Here is a 22,473-nt window from a genome sequence, read left to right as displayed (position 1 = left end):
GAGTAGTAACTAATACATAATAGGACCCCCTTTTTTTTTTTTTTTTTCTTTTTTTTTTCTCTCTTTCAATTATTAAAATAAAATTTATAGGTTATGGAGTAGTATTTATAAATATTTATGGTAATATGTTTAATAAAAAAAATTAAAGTATTTTTGTTTCGTAAAATAATTTAAAAAGACATTTTTTTTTATTTGAATTATAGACAATTATTTAAATAATATATAAAAATAATATATATAATTAATATTTTTATAAAATATATTTTGTTTTTGAAAGAACAAACAAACCCCTAAATGTATTAGGGTGTGTTCTTTTTGTATATTTTTTTTAACACATTTTTTTTTAAAAAAATATTATATATATTTATTATTTTTATATTATTTTACATACTTTTTTTTATCCTTTTATTATTTTAGTTTCGTAATTGAAGGTGGAAGCAAACTGAAAAATTTTCACACTTTTAATATTCCAACGCTGAAGATACCTATGTGGCACTCGATTGGCTCGTCGGAAGACACGTGCCCGTCAGGTCGGCCGTACTTGGTGGACACTAATTTTTTTTTTCAAAAAAGAAAAATTAATTTATTATTTTTTGAGTAAAAAATAAAAGTTTTCAAAAAAAATTGAAAATTACAAAATTAAAAAAAAAATCCATGAGTTCATCAGGTGTCGCTGACCTGACGGATATGTGTCATTCGGCGAGTCATACTGGTGCCACATAGGCATCTTCGGAGCCGGATGACTAAAATTGCAAAATTATTTTACTTATGAAACTAATGTGAGACGGACACCAGTTACTAGACTAAAATGATAAAGAGGTTCAATTAGAAAAGTAAAAAACAATTTACCCTAATTTTTTATGTCTCACATAAAAAAATATTCTTTTAAACTATTTTGCAAAACAAACACCTCCTTAATTTATATTCCTATAAAATATAGTAGTATTATTAGTAATTTTAAACTAAGAATTAATATATGTAATTAAAATCAATTTAAAATATATGTTTTAAATATTACTATATTTTAATAAAATATATGTAATATAAATATTATATTATAAAAAATAAAATTTCATTACTATAGATAAAAAATAATATATATATTTATTTATAATACTCCAAAAGCCTCTTTCATTTGTACCCGAGGGAGTACTTTTTCTTTGAGAACTGAGGTAGCATTCGCAAGGTATCCTCGGTCCGGGCACAGGAAGTGCAGTTTTATATATACATACGCATGTATATATAGACATATGTGTGTGTGGCACTCTGGTACCGGGTCAAAGCCGGGACCGAGGTTCCTGCCTTAGTGTATTATACTCTATTTTTTTAATAAATAATTTTAAGCAAAATCACATAGACACTAGGGTGTGTTTGTTTAGGATTCATTCGTTCTATTTTTTTCTTAAAAAAAATATCAAATTAAATATTTATTTTTTATTTTTTATATTATATAAAAAATTAATTTTACATTCAAAATATCATATCAATACCTATTTATATCACATTATATAATTATTTAAATTTAAAATTTTTACCATTTAAATTCAAACTCAAAATCCGCTGATTCCAAATCCAAATCGAGCATAGATACAGACAATTATTACACGCCTTTCAAACTAAGTTCACTAGGGGCATTCGTAAAATCCTAAGTACCATCAAACAAGACAAGCCTATGGCCTATCCACCTACATCCCTAAACCTAAAGTAAGCCATAATTTCCATACAATTCCCTTCCATCAAAATCAGCATCCCATCACTTTCGACTTCGCCGCCTTCGCCGCCGCCACGCTGCCATCATTTCCGGCGAGCGCCCTGTACTTATCCTTCCGGGTGAACCCCGTGCACTCGTACGACACCGTCGCCGCTATCATCCTCTGTATATAATTCGCCACCTCCTGCCCCGACTGCCCGCCGCCGCCGCACGTCAATCCCGCCGGCAACTTCTTCAAAAACGTCACCTCGTAACCCGGCCTAGGGTTCATGAAAAAATAAAACGGATCCATCCCCTTCCACCCACGCGCCGTCGTGCCGTGGAACATGCTCATCCGGTTCGACATCGCGACCGGCACGATCTCGTCCGTCAGCTCCGCGAACAGCGCCGAGAAACGGAGCAAAAACGGTTCACGGCACGTCGTCCCCTCCGGGCAGATCACCAAATCCCCTTCCTGTAAAAGCTTCTTAATCATGTCGGCATCCCTGACCCGGTCCCGGCTCAGCCGGACCGTTTTTATGGGGGAGATAATCTCCGAGAGCCGGGACAGCGAATAGGTAACCGCCGGAATCGGCCGGCCGAGCGCGGTCGAGAGAAAAATCGGGTCGAGAAGCGTCCGGTGCGAGCAAACAAAAAGGACACCGGTCCGGCCTGCGGATTTCTCCGCCGGCGGCGGCGGACTGCCGCGAATCGTGACGCTGACTCCCAGCGCCCTGAATGCATAGTACACGATGGACATCGGCAGCAGTGCTCCGGCGGCCATCCGCAGACAGGCCAGGATGAACCCGACCGGAATCCATAAAATGATCAAAAGTGCCCTGACCGGACCCGGTTTCTGCACAAGCCGGCCGTCGTGGAACACGATCGGTTTCAGCAACTTGTCCGGACCGACCGGCTGGATTCCCGATTCCTTCGGAACCATATAGCTTTCCTGCAGTAAAAACGAATCAGGCCAAAATCAAATTTCTTAAAACCCAGGGATCAGAAATCAAATAACTAAACAGCAACTAACCTTGCACAATTTCATAAAAGGGATATCAGTTTTCCTGTCCCCAATCCCAATTTCAGGTCTAAAATCATCCCCAAACACTTCCTTAAGTGCAAAGGCCTTATTATTACCAACAAGAATTCCAGGCACGGAAACGAACCCCGTGGCTCTGCCTCTAAACTCATCAATTTCAGTCCCAGTAACAACATCTGCTCCCAAATACTCTTTCAAAAATGGCTCCACCATAATCCGAGGATTCGCGGTAAGTACACATTTCCTCCGGCACGCCGAGAACACGCGCCACGTGTCCGGATGCAAGTCGCTGGAGTAAAACTTCGGCAAAACAGCGCGAGCCACGGACTCGATTTCCGACACTCTGATTCCGGCGAACGTCGCGAATATGAGGACCTGAATGCCGGCGGATTCGGAGATGAAGTAATACAGAATTCCTGCGATTGGGGAGAGAAGAAGAAGGAAAAGAAGCCTTAGAATTCCTCCGACCTCGAAAGCGACTAATGCGAAGTAAGGGAAGGAGCTCCGGCCGATGAGCAGCGTTCCGTCGAGGTCGGAGACGACGGTGTGATGTTCGTGGCCGTGGGAATCGCAGAGGCTGATGTTTGGAAATTTGAATGTGTGAGAATCTGAGTTGGAGTGGACACCCATTGAGTATGATCTGTTGCAGGATTGAGTGTTGAGCTTTGAATTGATGATCTTGATTTATATATATGTATATGTATGTGTGAATAGAGAATGTTGGTGAGGGTGCATGTAAGAACAAATCATGCATCGACGTGGTTCGGAGATTTCAATTTCGTTGTTAACGAGGGAATTGTAGTTGTCCTCTTTTGTGGCAATATAATGACACCACACTAACATTACGGCTAAATAAATATACATGATAGAGAACCATAGAAATTTTTTAAGTTTTAGGGTGAGTTAGTTCAGGATTTTGCATTTTGAATAATAAAATTTTAAATTTGATATGCTTTTGATTTTGATTGATATAAATAATAATTTGATTTAATATTTTGAATATAAAATTAATTTTAGTGTAATAAAAAAAAATAACAAATAAATATTTGAGAAAAAATATTAATGAATAATATAAATTTACAAAAGTCATGTCCAAAATAGAGTTTAATTTTTTTTAAAAAATATTGCTTCCTATGTCACCAAAATTTGTGTTCACTTTATTTATTTATTTATTTATTTTTTATTGTCATAAAAAGTATGATCATTTTCATTTTTAATGAAAAGATACTATATTTTTTATTTGTTTTATTAAAAAATAATTTTGACAGATCGGCATATTTTTTTTATAACAAAGGGAATATTAAATTAAGTATTAAATTTTTTTTAAGAAAAAAAATAAATTTTATTTGATATTATTTTATAAAACAACTTATTATTGAAAATTTATAATGTCTATAGTGAAAATAGCTATAAAAACTTTTTGGGTATATTTCCGTAATATTTATCTTTTAAATTTTATTATTTGAATTATGCATTTATAATGAAAATCAAATCAAATATCATTTAACAACTGATTATAGGTTTGGTTGGAGGTTCATACAAAGCACACTCAAAAAGTAACGATTGCGAATTCTCATGTCATTAAAAAGAACACAATTGTGTTGTATGTTGTATAAATGCACTTCATATGCTGAAATAAACTAGAGATTATGCTATTTTTTATTATGACATGTGTTATATGTTCATATGTTGCATTTATATTATGTTAACATAGAACAAATAATACATATCATAGTTAAAGACAATACAATCTATAATTAATTTTAGCACATTAAGTGCATTCAAACAACACAATTACATACATTTATTTAACACTTCATGTGTTATTTATATTTATATCATTTGTTGTCTAGCTCCGCATATATATATATATATAATATGTGTTGTCCGTCCTTATATCACGTGTTGAGTGTAACTGTATTATGTATTATTAGTTTATATAATATATTTATATTATATCACTATATAATAGACATTACGTGTTATAGTCAAAGACATTACAATCTCTAGTTGATTCAGACTAGGTATGAAAATAGGCTAGATGGCTTACTAGAACCTACATCTGACATGCATAAGACCTGGTTTGGTCTGTCATCTTTACTAAAGATATTAAATTTAGATATATTTTATTATGTTTTTTTTTTAAATAAATAGAATAAGCTTAGGCTTTATAAAAAGTTATTTTGACCTATCATGCCGTCCTGTTTATATATATATATATATATATATTTATCAAATATATACAAATATTATGGGCGTAGAATTTTGATTTTATTATTTCAATTTTTTTTTTCCAAAAAATATCAAATCAAACAACTATTTTTTATTTATTATATTACGCTAAAATTAAATTTTATATTCAAAACATCACATTAATATATATTTATATCACATCAAATAACTATTTCAATTTAAAATTTTACTTTTCAAAATTAAAACCCAAAACTAAAACTCCACCGGTAAACACACCATATATTTTTAATTGTTTATAATTTATAAAAAATTATATTTGATTACAATAAATAATACTCTATCTGTCCCAAAAGTATAGTTTTACACGAGATTTAAAGAATATTGATACTATATTGGTAGTGGATAAAAAGTAAGGATAAATAACTTTTTTGCCTTTGTGAGTATATTAGTGTAAAAAGTAGTAGTAATTGTGTAATAATAATGAAAAAATAGGGATAATTTTATGGTAATATAATTATTTATGGAAATAAAATAATTGTTTTGGAACAAACAAAAATGATAAACAAAATTATTGTATTGAAACGGATAGAGCATTTAAATTAGTTTATTATAACTTACTTATTATATATAATAAATAATCGTATTTATTTTTTTTTAACAAATACTAAATTTGAAAAATTAAAAATTAAAAAAATATTATACAAATTTTTAAATAGACCTGACTTGTCCTATTTCCACCCATAATATTTCCGGCACATGAAGTGAATTAGTTGAACAGATAAAAGTGCATTTATTAGTATAACTATATATTTTTATTTAATGTTCCATCCGTCCCATGTTAAGGTATATATTTATTTTTTTGCAAAATTTTAAAAATAATAGTATATTAACTGTAATAGGCAGTTAAAAATTCTGTAAATATAATTTTACCCTTACTTTTTTGGTGTAAAATAATGTTGTAGTGATAAAAACATAAGTATTTGTAGAAAGAAAAAATAGGGTCCATAGTTACTAAAAAAGAAAATATATATGTTAATACAAAATGAACGAAAAATAGAAAGATGTACACATTAACGTAGGACAAAAGGAGTATTTTATATGTTGTTTGTATTTATACGTGGTCTCATAACAATTATAGAACATAACCCATATCCCATTATCAATAACTCCACCATTCGAATTTTGATTTTCTTCGCAAACAATATTCCTGTTTGCAGATGATATCGAAAATAATGGAAGTTGATTATCCATATATATAATCTATATCTTACAATACAAACAACATAAATAATCAAGAAAAAATGATGATTTTTAACTTAGCCATCACCAAACAAAATATGTCAAGCAGTAAAATCAAAATATTTTTCAATAATTCTATATTGTACTCCGGATATTAGTTATCAAGAACAAATGATTTTAATTGTACGTTATATAGATATGTCAAATAGTAAAATAAAAATCGAAGAATATTTGTTACATAAAAAGGACATTATAATGAATTGAAAAATGCACTTGAATATCTTGATCTTAGTATTGATAATATTGAGGGTCAATATAATGATAATAGATCTAATATAAAAGGTAACACAAGGAGTTCAAAAAAAATTACTTGATATAAATCATAGAGCATTATACATGTCATGTCATGTGCTTGTCATATAGTTTTAATCTTACACTTTGTGAATGACACATTTTTGTAAAAAAATAGTATCATTTTTTTTTTGGAATTATGCAACGTATATATACATTATTTTCAAGCTTCGAGAAAAATATGTAAAATTTTGCTTGATAATATTTCCAATTTTACTTTAAAATTTTTGTCAAACACTCAGTGTGAAATTAGAATTAGCATTGCTAAATCTATTAGATTTCAAATTCCTCAAATTTGATTAGTTTTGTTAGATTTACTTAATTTATGTAATGATGCTAAATCAACAAGTGAAATCGAAAGTTTGATTGGTTCACTTAAATCCTATGAATTTTTAGTTGGTATGATTATTTTGTATGATATTTTATTTGTTATTAATAGTGTGAGTAAAAATTACAATATGAACTTGTGAGTGTTGATACGACTATGAAATAAATAGAATATGCTTTATTATTTTTTAAAAAATATAGAAATGAAGGATTTTGTAATAGTATGCATGTTGGAAACGAAATTGCTTTTAATATGGATATCGAATGTGTATTTCCAACTAAAAGTCATATTTTTAGAAATAAAAATAAAAATTTGATGATAGTAATCAAAATGAAGAAGCACAATAGAAGAAAAAAATAATTATTATTTTTTAGTTGTAGTAAATATGACAATTACTTAATTAAATGATAAATTTTATGAAATTGAAAATATTTAGTAGTATATTTGGTTTTTTTGTTTAATTCACAAAAATTAAAATATTTAGATAAGAAGAGTTAAAGAGAATATTGTACTGTATAATCAACTACTTTTTTTTTTCATAATAATACTTTTTATATTGACCTAGAAGAAATGATTGTTGAATTAAAAATTTTACAAACAATGTTACCTAATAAGTTAATATCACACCGATTGAAATTTTAGAATTTATTAAAACAGCTGATTGTTCTCCAAATGTTTCTATAACTTATCGTATTTTATTAATTGTAACAGTAACAATAGCATTAGCCGAAATAAATTGTTCAAAATTAAAATTATTAAAAACTTAGTTATTATCGTGTAAGTCTCAAGAACGATTAAATGTTTGGCTACGTTGTATATTAAAATATATTAGAAAAGATTAATATTGATGAATTTGCATCTAAAAATACTAGAATGAATTATTTTATTTAATTATTTATTGTTAAAAAATTACTATATTATATATTTTACTGTTTGGGTCTATAATTTTAGTTTCTCCTTATGCTCATAAAATGTGGGACTAAATTTGAGCATACAATTATTAGTCGGTTTTTTTCATTAATGAGAAGTTACCAAATAGTTATAGATAGTTATTTACTTTTTTTTTTGATAAATATGTGTGTAAAAATATAAAAATACATCAAATTATCCGTAAAAATTTCACAAAGATTAGATTTTTTTATCACATTGTAGTGTAATTATTTTATTTTTTTCTATTTTACAATTCAAATGATTACCTTTATATTTATATTTTATGTTTGAATACTTATTCTTAGATGTCCTACTATCTAACATTTATATATGACTTTTTTGTATGACATCAATTGGATTGCTCATGCAACAATTCAACAAAGCAATTCGTGTGACACTTTAAAACAAATATTGGATTATGACTATTTGTGGCTAAATTTTCGCGAATTCAAATAGGTAAACTATGACTATGATAATCATGACTATTTGCAGCCATGGTATAAAGATTATATTGATCATGTAATCAATAATTACCACAATGACTATTCACAACAATATTATTACAATTCGGCTGCATGTTAATAATAGGAGTAAAAAAAAATTCACGATTTGGTTTTAACAGTTACTCGTTATTATGATTATTATATTTTCGATTGTAACAGTTATATTAAATTGTTATTTTATTTATAAAAGGAAATGAAAAACCAAGAAATGTCATTTCCCAATGAAATAGGAATTTTCGTGGTGAACGAGACATTTGACGTGTCTGAGCATCCATTGTGGTATCCAAGAAAACATCGATGACAAATATTAAAAGAGACATAAAGATATTTACTACTTTTATTATGACATGTGTTATATGTTCATATGTTAAATTTGTATTATGCTAACATAGAACGGATAACACGTGTCATAGTCAAAGACAAAATAATCTACAATAAATTTTAGCACATAAAGTGTATTCAAACAACACAATTACGTGCTTTTATTTAACACTTCATGTGTTATTTATATCTATATCATGTGTTGTCTAGTTCCATATATATTATATGTTGTCTATCCTTATATCATGTGTTTGGTGTAACTATATCATGTATTATTAGTTCATATGATGTATTTGTATTATGTCACTATAGAACGGATATTACATGTTATAGTTAAAGCCATTACAATCTCTAGCCGATTCCAGCATATAAAGTGTATTTGTTCAGCACATAAAGTGCATTTATTAGCATAACTACATATTTTTATCTAATGTTTCATCCGTCCCGTATTAAGGTATATATTTACTTTTGGCGCAGAATTTAAAAAATAATATTTCCTCCGTCCCAATGCAATAGTTTTGTTTACTATTTTTGTTCGTCCCAAAACAATAGTCTCATTTCCATAAATAACCATATCACCATAAAACTATCTCTACTTTTTCAATCTAAAACATTTTCAATGTACAAAATTAAGGTTTTACCATGCCTAAAACTATAATACGGGAAAAAGAAAATCCATTAGAACCCTCATTCAATATTTTAAAAACCGAAATTAGATAGATTTCAAAGTGGAACAACAAAACAAATTTACATCCACGGAAAAAATTAACAATAATAAAACTCTCATAACTGATCAAAGAATAATATATTTTACAATCTAATTCTCATCCATGTTTTATTTAAACGAAACTCTTCTAACACTTGTTAGCACATCATTTTTTAAAAACCCAGAAAATTCAATTCCACCTAAATTCACAAACACCACAAAAGATTTGGCATTTTCAACAATTGAAATTTCTCATTCAACATATACCTAGGTAATGAATTCAACGGTTTGCATAAACCAACAACTCCGAATGCACAAACACAGACACATGATACATAGGAGGCGCATAAAATATATCATTATCCAAACAAAATTTAAGTTGCGCGCAGTCAGAATGGAGTGGACTATCTCACTGTAACTCTTCATATTGTGCAAATTGTAAAAATCAGGCAGTTTAAATCGGTCAATCTCCAAATTGGCTATCCTTAAGTTGGTCCTTCTCAGATTATGCAATCAGATACTCTGTGGATTACGAGGAACTCCGATAATTCAATTGGTATCTCCTTTGCAGATTATTATTATTATTATTATTATTATTTCTATTATTCGGTTAATAGTTTGTATCACATCGTAGTGTAATTATTTTATTTTGTCTATATTACAATTCAAATTATTACCTTTGTATTATTTTTTATGTTTGAATATTTGTTCCTAGATGTCCTACGGTCTATTCTCTAATGGTTTTCTAAAGCCAATATTCATATATGACTATTTTTGTTAGACATTAATCGAATTACTCCTGCTACCATCAACAAGTCAAATTTTGACGAATTAAACTAGGTAGACTATGATAATCATGACTATTCGCGGATACATTATAATGATTCTATTGATCATATAATTAATAATTACCCTTATGAATATTCACAACTGACATTATTACAATTCGGCTGCACATTCATCATAAAAGCTAAAAAAATTCACGATTTGGCTTCAACGATTGATCGTTATTATGATTATTGGATTTTCGGTTGTAATAATTGTATTAAATTGTTATTTTATTTTTAAAAACAAATGAAAAATCAAGAAATGTCATTCTCCAATGATATAGGAATTTCCGTGGTGAATGAGACATTTGATGTATTTGGGCATCCGATTGTGGTATCCAAGAAAACTTCGATGGCCAATATTGAAAAAGACATAAGGATATATTACTTTTAAATCTTCGGTGAAAGTGTAGATAGTTTCGAACTTATTAGTAAAACCCTTAATCCATAAAAAAGCACCAACTCATCAAGTTGGAAAGAGGGGTTTCTTAATTTCAAGAATCCTAGAAAAACAAACAAAAAAAAAAAAGAAAAGGAAAAGGCTTACCAATAAAAGAAGAAGAATAAAGGGATCTCTGCAAATAATCATTCAGGTAGAGAGACAAGACAGCATGGAAAATAGCACGAATTCCCAACAATGTAATAGTAGATTCTTGTTCAACTCTACAGTCGAATTTGGTACAGTGATTTGTCTCTATCAATTTGCTTTTTCTCTTTTTAGGAATCAGCAGCAACAAAATTCCCAGTGAAGGGATTCATTCAATTTCATCAAGAATTAATATCAATGAAAAAAAAAAAACTAATTTGATTACATAAGTAGTATTACATAGCTACAAAATCTCATAATTAATTGAATCCAAGATTACAAACCAAATGTTGTTTATTCAGAAGAACTCGAAATCTAAATACGAGCCAGGCTCCTTACCATCATCCTTGCTCGGAAAATTCGACGGCTTCATCGCCCGATGGAGCGACGTAAGATCGACAGGCTTAGGAATTTGAGGAGGAGCCGTGCTCCGAATAAGCGCGCAATTGAGGCGTTGGAAGAAAGGATGTTGTTTGATCTCGGTCGCTCCTCGTTTGAATCCCAATCGTTTCTGAGGATCCTTTGCAAGAAGGCCTCGAATTAGATCCCTCGCGGATGAACTAGCCGTTGATCCTTCGGGGAATTTAAGAGATTTCCCGGCAATGTTGAACAGAGTCTCTCTGTTATTGCTGCCTTTGAAAGGTGTCTTTCCATGCAACAATTCATACAAGAAAACGCCGAATGTCCACCAATCCACGGCGCTGCCATGGCCGTCTCCTCTGATGATCTCGGGAGCTAAATATTCGTGGGTGCCAACAAAGGACATGGAACGAGCTGTCGTGGGCTCGGCTACAAGTACCGGGAGGGAATTATCCAATCCGGCCGGAGTGGATTTCTCGCCTCGAACTTGATTGTTAGCTTTTGAATTTAAAAATCGTGGCTTGAAGCAAGATGATGGCTGGAAGCAAGATGGCTGCGCACACGCCGGCAATTTACATGATGACGATTCGACGCAATACGACGAAATTGTTGAGGATGAGCCATCAATGAGCGTGGGACGCACAAAACATCTCAAGGACAAGTCGAAATCGGACAGCATTATATGACCATCTTCCCTAACTAATACATTCTCAGGTTTTAAGTCTCGATACACAACTCCCATCATATGTAGATACTCCAAGGCAAGCAGCACTTCTGAAGCGTAGAATCTACCAACAAATTGGGGAAGAACATCAAGAAACAGATCGATTACAAAATTTTTAAAAATGTTTAGAAGATTGGATTTTTATTAATTTTTTGACAAACCTTGCAGAATCCTCTGAGAAATGCTTGCCGGGCTGACGCTGCCGGAGCATGTGGAGGTCGCCGCCGCTGCAAAACTCCATGAGCAGACAAGAGAACTTAGCCGTTTCGATGTGAGAGTACAATGTGGGAAGAAAGGGGTGATCCAACAAAGCCAGAATGTCTTTCTCAGTTTGGGCCCTCACCACTTTCTTCCTGCTGACCAAAGTTCCTTTGTCCATTACTTTCATGGCGAAAAGGCATTCGGTGCCCCTCAATTCGGCAAGATAAACACTCCCAATATCCCCAAATCCCAATTTCTTAAGAAGCCTAAAATGTCCTAAACCTAGCTGCCCATCCCTACCCTGGACGCACTGTACGGCCTCCCACCTCGGGTCGTTCCCCTTGTGAGGCTTCGAGGGGAAAACACTTCTCAAACAGGAATCAGAGCCAGAGCCACCGCCGCCATTGATGGAGCTCGAATGGACCTCGTGACCATTCTTGAGATCCACTTGCTTATCGACGAAACACTCGTCGCTGATTTTGCTACTGCCGACGCTAGTGATATCAGATACAGTACCCCTACTGGAACCGAAATCAATGCTGCTGGGACTGTTGTTCGGCGACCCATCCTCCATAGCCTTGTTGCTCATGATTGCACAAAATATCGAAGAATCAACATAAACACTAAAAGTGTTTGTTGAAATGACTCAAAAAGAGCAAAATAAAGGCTATGGAAAGGGGAGGGAAAAGGATGGATGGTCAAAGTGGGGTTCGAGAATAATGACACCAGACGCCGAGGCAGTCAAAGAAAAAGCGAGAAAGATGCGGGCGCCGAGTGGGGCGCTCGCTGCCTGCGCACCATTGCAGCAGCAGCAGAAGACAGAACCGAATCATCTTCAGACACCATTTCAAAATTTGAAATTGGGGATTAATTTATTGTTCATTTCTGTAGATTCTTCGGCATTGAATTGACTTCAATTGAATTGAATTGAATTGGGACTTTGGGAGCCCAAAAATTAGGGTTTGAATTGGCGTTTGGTGAAAATTGGGGCTTTCTGTCGAATTAGGGTCCAATTACAAATAAAATAAGCATGTGGGCCCTACTGAGAGAATCTAATAGTATTATTTTTTTTTTAATTTTTAAATTTAATGTACGGGGAATTAATATTAGCGTAAATTAGGTTACGGGAATTGAATAACGCTCTTCCCTTGGACTGTATTCAAAATTTCTATTTTCGGTCATTTAAGGCACGAACCAACAATCTATACCAGCAATAAATTCCAATATTTCGAAATGATAATAATTGCATCTTGATCATCGTAGCCATCACAATTACTGTATTATTATTATTATTATTATTATTATTATTATTATTATTATTATTATTTTCTTTTCCTAGAAATAATAATATGGTAGATAAATATAGCCATCAAAATAGTAATTGATGTACGGTGGAGTGCAGTTGCAGCAGTTAAAACTAATGCAAAACTAACTCCATCTGGAGCATTAATTAACGCACGCCCAAATTCAAATACGCGACCTTACACTTGTCTTGGATTTTCTTCGTATCATGCAAATAATAATACTCACTCCGTTACTAAGTAAATATTCATTTGTTTTTTACACGTAATTTTAAAAATATTAATATTATATTAGGATATAGTAGGAATAAAGTATAAATGACTAAAATAACTTTATTAGTATGTGTGATATAAAGGTAATGACATTTGTGTAATATATTGTAAGTTGTAAGGGTATTTGTAATGTTAGGCAGATAGTATAGTTACTTAAAAAAAATAGAAATTTTATTATGGGACGGACTAAAATGAAAAAATAAATACTTTGTTATGGGACGGAGAGAGTAATAATTATTATTATTTTTGATAACGTAAAAATTGACAGTTTTTATCTTTCAGCCGAAGCTAAGACAAATCACATTATTAGGTAAAAGTAGAAATTCATGACTTCACAGTCAAAAGTTAATTTCAAACCTAGGGTCATCCTTTAAGGGACTTACTAATTTTTTATAGTATGTAAATAAGTATATTATGTAGACCTTTCAAAGAATAAGACTTTATTTATCCAACACATTTTTAATCATTTAGCACTATTTATTTTTAAAAAGATATTACATCAAATACACTTTTTTCCTCACAAATTTCAAATTAAATACTAATTTTTTACTTTTTCAAAATTTCAAAACCTCCGAAAATTTCTATCTAAACAACAGGTCATAAATACCTATTATTGAGTATAAAATTGAGCATAAAAAATTTAAATAAAATTATGAGATGGGTTCGGTCCACTATAGTCCTAAACCACAACCCAACCCAATATAAATAAATTGATTATATTATATATACATATTTTTGGAGTATTGTTCTTATTCGGTAAGCGTATATTTTATTATTTAAATAAAAAAGTATTTATTTTTTTTAATAAATATGAATTTCACTTTATATTAATTTACATTGATATTTTTATGATAATTTTACGTATCACAAAAGTAAAATAATTTACATTCACATAATAGATGTCAAGTAAATCAGATGTCTCAATCTCCTCTTTTAAAGGTAACAGATGCATTAATAAGAGAAGCCATTTGGCCTCTTACTGTAGATTCCCCATTCCAAAAGCAATTTAAAACACAATCACGTAGCCCTTAATACATGCTTATTACATCCCTCAAGATCAATATATCTTTTGCAATATTAATTCGTGCCAAAAATTTTCTTATACTTGAAGAAATTTTTACCTCAAATCTTGCAGTGGAATCCAAGAAACTAATCGCACTGAATCTAAGCATATGCACTTTTTAATATATATATGCAGAATTGTTACCAATCCTGATTCCAATCTACAAAATCAGAATGACATTTCCAGGGAAATATTTTGCTCTCTTCCCCGCCATTGTCTTCATTTCCCTGTCATCAGGTACTTCACAAAAAATCATTACATTTTGAATTAATTTGAATTTTTTTATGCTTTTATAACATTAAAAAAAATAAATAATAAAAAATAAATATCGAGTATAAGGGGATTGTTAGGATGCTGAATTTATCATCATATTGATTTTTTTTTTTTTTTTAACTCAGTACATGTTATATGTACAAACAACACACACCAAATATAGCACATATTGTGTACAATAAATGTATGTATTGTTTTTTTATAATAATAAGTGAGTTGGATAAGAGTATGTCACGTGATAAAATCAACTGTTGTGAATTGTACGAGACTATAACATGTGTTGTTGTTAGTTTATTTGATGTATTTGTATTATATTAATATATACAATGTGTTGTCTGTAATAATATTTTATGTTGTCAAACAACATACTATGTACTGTTGAGATATAATATAGCATTGTATTATTTGTTCATGTGATGTATTTATATTATATTAACATAAATAGTACACTATATGTTGTTCAGCACCGTACTGAATTTAAAATTGGAACGGTAGCCGCTGCTGCCCGAAGATAATATCTATTTTTTATTCTGATAGAAAAATTGTTCGCGGGGGCATGTACATTCTACGTAAGTAACAAGTGCCCCTTTCCAATCTGGCCGGCGACGGCGTCCAACGTCGGACATCCGGTGGTGGCCGACGGCGGCTTCCACCTTCCTCCGGGCCGAGCCCGGAGATTCCAGGCGCCGGCGGACTGGTCAGGCCGAATATGGGCACGCACGGGATGCGATTTCACCTCGACAAACCACAAGCCCGCCTGCGAAACCGGCGATTGCGACGGCCGGCTCGAGTGCAACGGTGCCACCGGCCTCCCGCCGGCGACGTTGGTCGAATTCACCCTCCAGGCCGACAGGCGGAAGCCGAGCTTCTACGACGTCAGCCTTGTGGATGGCTACAACCTTCCTGTCCAGGTGGAGACAACGGCGGCAGCGGGAGACAGGGGGTGCCGCATCGGGGGCTGCCGGAAGGACCTGAAGAGCACGTGCCCGCCGGAGCTCCGGGTGGTGAACCGGCGGGGGGAAGTGGTGGCGTGCCGGAGCGCGTGCTTGGCGTTCGATCACGATGCGTTTTGTTGTCGGAATGCGTACGGCAGCCCCGACACGTGTCGGCCGAGCGTGTATTCGAAGGTGTTTAAGGATGCCTGCCCGTCTTATTTCAGCTACGCTTTCGACGAACCGCCGCCGCTGGTTAGCTGCGCGGCGGATGAGTATGTCGTCACTTTCTGTCCGCAGAGATGGGGCGACGGTGTTCGTATGTCTGATTAGATTAAATTTAATTGATGCCTAAATAATTTGAGTTAGTTTAATTATCTATTTATTTATTTATCCTTGGAGCATCGATCAATAAAAGACAATAAGTCACTCGTGAACTTATCAGGACTTCTAGATTGAAATAATTGAGATAAAAATAAAGTTTAACCTTATTCCAACAGCTTAGTCGAATTCAAATCTGCAAATTGACGGAGAATTTTGTATTTTTCAAATATATGGTGCAACAAAACCGTTAGAGTTTCTGTCATTAGATATGAAAAAGTAATGGACACTACGTCTAGATCTAACCCTATTTATATTCCTTATTATTATTAATTGGCATTATCACCCAATTAATAAGTTACCGATTTATACACATACAAGACTCGCACTTACTAAATACATCTAAACCAAATTATTTACTAAGGACAAAAAACTTTTCTCTTAGGCTCAAAAGCTGCAGAAACAATGGGAACATCAGTTGGTAAGGGTAAGGAAAAAATCTTGTTCTTAATAAGGTTTCTTGCCACTAGAAGGTGATCCAATAAACTCTTTGGAGAAAAACAAAATTATTACCAAATTGTTGGATATTCATGGAAACCAATCCATACATATATGTTTTGGGGCATCTGTTATACTAAGTAATTTGCCACATTTTGGAACGTAAATGACAATTAAGCTGACAAAAATGATAGCTAAAGTGGCAAAATTTGGCCCGAAAAGAATATTATATAACTCAAATGCAAGAGAGATGACCCAAATTGATCGAAGCCTGGACATCAGCTCAAACAGAAGATATTGTAAGAGCCATATAGGGTAAATGTTGTGTTTGTTTGGGGGATTGGATTTTAAAGATACTGTTCATTTCATTTTATTTTTTTCACCAAAAAGTATCAAATCAAACACCTATTTTTTATCTTCTATATTATATTAAAAATCAATTTTACATTCAAAACATCACATCAACACATATTTATATCACATCGTACAATTATTCAAATTCAAAATTTTTACTATTCAAATCTCAACTCAAAATTCAAACCCCTAAACAAATGATGGTCAATAATGATCATTAAAGAAGTGTAAATATTAAACACACCATTATTGAAGTAATGATTTTCAATAATGGTCATTAAAGAAGTGTAAATATTAAACACTTGAAAGTTAACACTTGTTATGATGGAGAGTTGAAGGAGTTTCATTAAAGCAACTAGGAATTACAATGATAGTGGAAGACTCCATTAACCAAGCTTTGGGAGTTAAAACTGATAAATATGGCAGATCATTAAACCATTTTTTTTATTTTATTTTATTTTATTTTGGGCAAACAGGAAACATTCTTTCTAGGAGTTTCTGGTGTGCCCTATGGAACATTTATCCATTTTTCCACTAATTTCGTCAAGCCATCGCAAAATTATAATATTTAAATTTTTGGATACATTATTTATTATAATAAAAATAAATATATATTAATGCTAAAATATCTTTAATCTCTACATAAATTAAAAATAAATTAGTACAGATATACAAAAAAGACCAAAATATCAAAATTATCTTGTATACTTCTATTAATCGATATTTTTTTATTAATTTACTATAAAAATCAAAATAATACATTTGTTTGACACGATTCAATGCATACCTTTTCTCTTACTTTTGACACTGCTTTTCAATTAGTTCCTCTTTCTGTCCAACGTTTTCTGCGTTGGTCTATAATTAATTAAGGGTAATTCCCTTTTCTTAAGCTTGAAAACTTTCCACAAATTCACAAAATATTCAAATGTATCAAATTATAGATCATATCATCAAGCATAATATTTCACAAAAAGAAGCACATTGTGAACAAAGAAATAATTTGAATCCATAAAAAGCAACATAATAATCCTGTAATAAAATAAGGCTATGTGATAAAATTAAACATTAAAAGAATTTTCAAGATGTATGCATGTGTTTGGAATTCACATTTGGGAATTGAACATTCCAATTCAGATTCAAGTAATGAATCAATAAAAAAGCAAAGGGTCACACCACATTCTAGTCAACATAGACTGGAAATTTCAAATCAGGTTGATTGACTATATGCCAATGTGAATACATACATCACTGTATATATATATATATATATATCAACAACCTGTGTGAATCTGACAATTCTAACATGCTTTGAATCTGACTAGAATCTGTGTCCTATTCTCCATCTTAATTCTATATAAGTTTGGTCCCAAAAAGATATGATCATCAAGAAACTTGCATTGCAGCAGTGGAAGGAGAAGGAGAAACTGCGCGGCGCGGCGACTCGTCTCGCAGGAGAGATGGCACTTGCTCGGCTGCTGCGGCGGCGTCGCACAGCAAGTGCCAAGTCTCGTGCGCGGCGAGGCTCTCTGCCGGGACTGGACTGGCTGTCAGTATTCTTGCATTTATGTGTCCTAAGGAAGGTAATAAGATTAGTCGTCCGTTCCCTTCCATGTTGTCATTTTCTCACAACCAACGAAATTTAACAACACTTGATATATATATCATACGTGTGGTGAATGCAGGAGGATGATGTCAGAGCAGTGACGCAGGAAATAAGTTAAATAACTGAGGTTGAGATCGAATTGCCAGTTCAGAAACAGCTGTAACTTTGGATACTATAGAGTAACATGTTTAATAATTATAATAATTTATGGCCACCAAGTTAAGGCCTTCCTCAGATAAGAACAGTATGTATTATCTGGGACCTATAAATTTATTCAGTACTGTAAGAAGAGTGTCTGTCTGTGTGCCAATGGCAGAAAACGAGAGGGACTTTAGTCGCAGGAGAGATGAGGCTTCTGAGTTCTTAGTTCTATGGAGTTTGGTAAGAAGATTATAAGCCTCATCTCTCCTCTGACTTAAGCCCCTTACGATGTTTCTGAGAACACCATGATTCAAGTCAACAGGATTTAATGATTTATCCTTCGAGGTAACTAAGGATCTAACTCTGACATCCATTTTTTGGTTGGTTAGATAGAATCGAGATGAGATCTCAGATACCATCTCACCATTTTTGAACAGTTCTGTTGATTTAGGAGTTGCTCTGTTTTGAAACAATGATATTGATTTATATTTATATATGTATGTATGTATGTATGTGTAACTATATCATGTAGAACTACGCTACAAGAAACAGACATCGAAGACGATACAACCTAGTATAACATAAGACCGCATAAACAAAATCTCGTTTCGTAAAATTTCACGGGCCAGATCGCTCGCTATTCTATCGTCGACATAACGGTTGAATCAGTAACGGATCAAAGTATACAATCAGTGAACTTTCACCGTAATACCTTGGAGCTGAAAATTGTGGAACCCCGATAAACTCCGGGTAGTACTCTTGTAATAACAACAATTCGGATCATGCCGTTGACTTCCCTTTTCCTCTAACAGAAACCTCAGACAAATTAGCCATCCGCGGCAAGATTTTCCTATTTGCATTGCCGGGGTTTGAAGTTAGTATCCGACAAAAGAAAGCTTACGAGATTCTCGAGTCGCTTAGCGCCGGCGGCGGGAACGAGAACCGTCGTATTACCCACAACAGAGCAAGGGTCGGTCCCATTTTCCCGACTTCCCGCGCACCATCCACCGGGAACTAACATGCCCTGACCGCGACCCAGAAGTTCTGCGTCGATCCTGTCCAGAACCGGGTCGTCGTGATGGAACTTTCTAGCGAACGGGGCATTGCTGTCGACCATTCTTTGCATGTCGTCGACAGTGAGGTAGTGAGGATGTTGCTTGGGAGGGTTGTCCCATGAGATGAAATGCAGATCGCTGTTCACCGTGGTGTTGCGAAACTCGGGAGCGTTACAGACGACGGTGTGGAAGTAGCCTTCGGGCGAGGATAAGAAGTTCGCATAGTACATTAGGACCGTTCGGGGTAGGTTGTCCCATCCCCATATGCAGTAGTCGATGAAGGGCCTCGAGAGCGCCATCCAAGCAGATCCTGTAAGAAAAACATCACCAAGAAATCGAGATGCTTAAAGAAATCGTTGACACAGATAAGAACAGGCGAAAAGATCGTAGCATTGATCAACTCAAGAGACGGAAATAACAACAATAATGGAGGCTACATTAGAATTGTTAAACGAGCTGAGTGAGTTCGATTATCTATTGTTTGAGCTCGACTCTAATATGCAATCGGTAAAAGTTTGACTCGACTCGTTTAAGATTCCAGGTAAATGATTGCTCGAGCTTAGCTAGATAGGCTCGATTCCAAGCTCGATCTTGAGCTCAAGCTCGAGTTTGACTCGAATTTCATACATATAATATATATTTTTATTATTATAAATAGTAAATATAATTAATTTTATTCACTATTTATTGTAATAAAAGATTCAAATTTCATTAATAAATATAAATATATTATCTTAATATATAAAATAATACTAATATATCATTACTAACGAGCTCAATTGAGCAACCCGCGAGCCCAAGTCAAGCTCGGTTCATTTACAAAAATAATAATTCTCGAGCTCGAGCTTTGCTCATTTATTTCTATTAATAGCTCGAGCTCGAGCTATTAACGAACCAAGTCAGGCTTGGTTCGAAAGCTAATCGACTTATTTAACAACTTTAGGCGACATTTCCTATAAACGAAAAGAGGCTATAAGGGGGTTCCCATGTCATTCGAAAAAAAAAAAAAAAAGCCGATAAGGGAGACACCTGTAAACAGCTTAAATGCAGTTGGGACACTTCGTCGTTGTGTGATCCAAAACACATCAGATTTTTTGGTCATGTACAATCCCGGATCAATGATGATCGGCTTCGCCCTTTGGAACCTAACGGAACATTTTCGAAACATCAAATTCTTGATGATCATAATAAGTATTACCTAAAAGACATGTAAGAAACAGGGACAGACAAGAACAAAAGCTTGATTTAATCCTACTTACTCCTTCCAGCCAATGTCACTCGTATGATCAATGAAATTAAGATCCCTCGGCAAGTATGAGAACGTATGCAGCAGATCTTTATCATCATCGCCATTAAAATTGCAGAAATCATCAGATACAGAATCTTATTTGAAACCCTACGTTAGAACTTAGAAGAAACTGTAATTAACTAATTATAATCAATTACCATCTTGAGTAACCAGAGGATAATCTGATGCGCTGAGATTGATGAACCAATCCCAAATCCCACCTTCCTTCAACAAAATGGCAGCTGCGTGCAATGTGTTGGTCACCATAGTCGGACCTCGGTAAGTAACCAAATTAGCCTTCGTAATCATCCGAACATTCTCGAACCTTCGAAAAATGGGGTGACCGGTGACGTAATTGTACAGATCGAGCCTCTCATCGGCGGAGGACTCTGCGTCGAGGTGCACGACGTACTGATTGATCGGATGGTAGAGAGCCTCAAGCGTGCGGCGGAGCATCGGGCCGTCTCCGGCCGATCCAGAAATCAAGTATGCCAATCGCGGCGGCGGAGGCAAATCGGAAATCGGGAGTGGCCTGAGCTTCGCCTCGACGTAGATGGAGGCGGCGGAGGAGGAGACGGCGGCGGAGTAGTAGTAGCGGCGGAGCGGGAAGAGCGGCATGCCGTCGAGGGAGTTCAAAGTGGTTAAGAAAAGCAGGAAAAGAGAAACGACGGAACCAATGGCCAGAGGGAAGATCCATTTCCGTTCCATCGACTGGGGATTTTTCAACTGCAGGTAGTAGTTCTTGAGCTTCTTCATCAAAAAATTCCCAAATCGAAAAAAATTAGGGTTCCTGAATTGGACAAGAAATTGAAATGAAGTTATCTGAAATCCGCAATTGAGTAACAGATTGAAGGCGTGGAATTGATGGTTGAGGAATTCGCGTCGGGTAGGAGGCGGGGGAGATGCTGTTGGGAATTTGGTCTGAACTGGGAACTTCGCCTGTGCTGGCTTTCAATTTAATTAATTAATTAATTGAAAAGAAAAGAAAATAAAATTGGTAATCATCATCATCATGATGATCGTCGGGTTTTTGCTATTCGGATTGAGTAAACATTAGTTTAAGGTAATTGTCATCATCTTGCTTGATCCAGAGATTAGACAAGTTCAGATCTTTGTCTCTGTATGATGTTGGAATTTTAAAATGTTAATCTGTGTTTTTTCTTCCAAAATCTTCATGGACAAGAATGGGTTTGGGTTGGTGTTAGTATTGGCGGCAGCTTCCGGGAGCAGAGCGCCAGATGAATCTCGAATCTCCACCGTTCGTTGTTTGGGATAAGTTAAATTAGTGGTTCAGATTTACTTGGTGTTCAATGCCTATGTAACTACTTTGTTGTTTAAGCCAAATAATATTAAATGAAAGTAAGTAAATA

General features: G+C 33.8%; 4 protein-coding genes across 4 annotated transcripts; 1 reads left to right on the top strand and 3 right to left on the bottom strand.

Moving 5' to 3' along the window:
• Positions 1-1,582: 1,582 nt before the first annotated feature.
• On the bottom strand, positions 1,583-3,362 carry LOC127258078 (glycerol-3-phosphate acyltransferase RAM2-like). Its single transcript, XM_051284718.1, has 2 exons — positions 2,724-3,362; positions 1,583-2,642 (listed from the first exon to the last, which is right to left on the bottom strand). The coding sequence occupies exons 1-2, from the start codon at positions 3,360-3,362 to the stop codon at positions 1,743-1,745; spliced, it is 1,539 nt and encodes a 512-aa protein (XP_051140675.1). The 3' UTR covers positions 1,583-1,742.
• A 7,599-nt stretch (positions 3,363-10,961) lies between these two features.
• LOC127258226 (serine/threonine-protein kinase D6PKL2-like) lies at positions 10,962-12,809 on the bottom strand. The gene is made up of 2 exons (XM_051284998.1): positions 11,962-12,809; positions 10,962-11,864 (listed from the first exon to the last, which is right to left on the bottom strand). Exons 1-2 carry the CDS (start codon positions 12,588-12,590, stop codon positions 11,015-11,017), a joined length of 1,479 nt encoding a protein of 492 aa, XP_051140955.1. The 5' UTR covers positions 12,591-12,809; the 3' UTR covers positions 10,962-11,014.
• A 1,928-nt stretch (positions 12,810-14,737) lies between these two features.
• Positions 14,738-16,284, top strand: LOC127258349 (pathogenesis-related thaumatin-like protein 3.5). The gene is made up of 2 exons (XM_051285154.1): positions 14,738-14,875; positions 15,449-16,284. The coding sequence occupies exons 1-2, from the start codon at positions 14,812-14,814 to the stop codon at positions 16,174-16,176; spliced, it is 792 nt and encodes a 263-aa protein (XP_051141111.1). The 5' UTR covers positions 14,738-14,811; the 3' UTR covers positions 16,177-16,284.
• Positions 16,285-19,292: 3,008 nt separating this feature from the next.
• LOC127258519 (beta-glucuronosyltransferase GlcAT14B-like) lies at positions 19,293-22,161 on the bottom strand. The gene is made up of 4 exons (XM_051285383.1): positions 21,262-22,161; positions 21,075-21,150; positions 20,845-20,960; positions 19,293-20,125 (listed from the first exon to the last, which is right to left on the bottom strand). Exons 1-4 carry the CDS (start codon positions 21,857-21,859, stop codon positions 19,611-19,613), a joined length of 1,305 nt encoding a protein of 434 aa, XP_051141340.1. The 5' UTR covers positions 21,860-22,161; the 3' UTR covers positions 19,293-19,610.
• Between the last annotated feature and the right edge of the window lie 312 nt (positions 22,162-22,473).

The sequence above is a fragment of the Andrographis paniculata genome, unplaced genomic scaffold (assembly GCF_009805555.1).
Source record: "Andrographis paniculata isolate CXL003 unplaced genomic scaffold, ASM980555v1 Contig59END, whole genome shotgun sequence".
Taxonomy (NCBI): domain Eukaryota; kingdom Viridiplantae; phylum Streptophyta; class Magnoliopsida; order Lamiales; family Acanthaceae; genus Andrographis; species Andrographis paniculata.
This window is presented reverse-complemented; position numbering and strand designations above follow the sequence as displayed.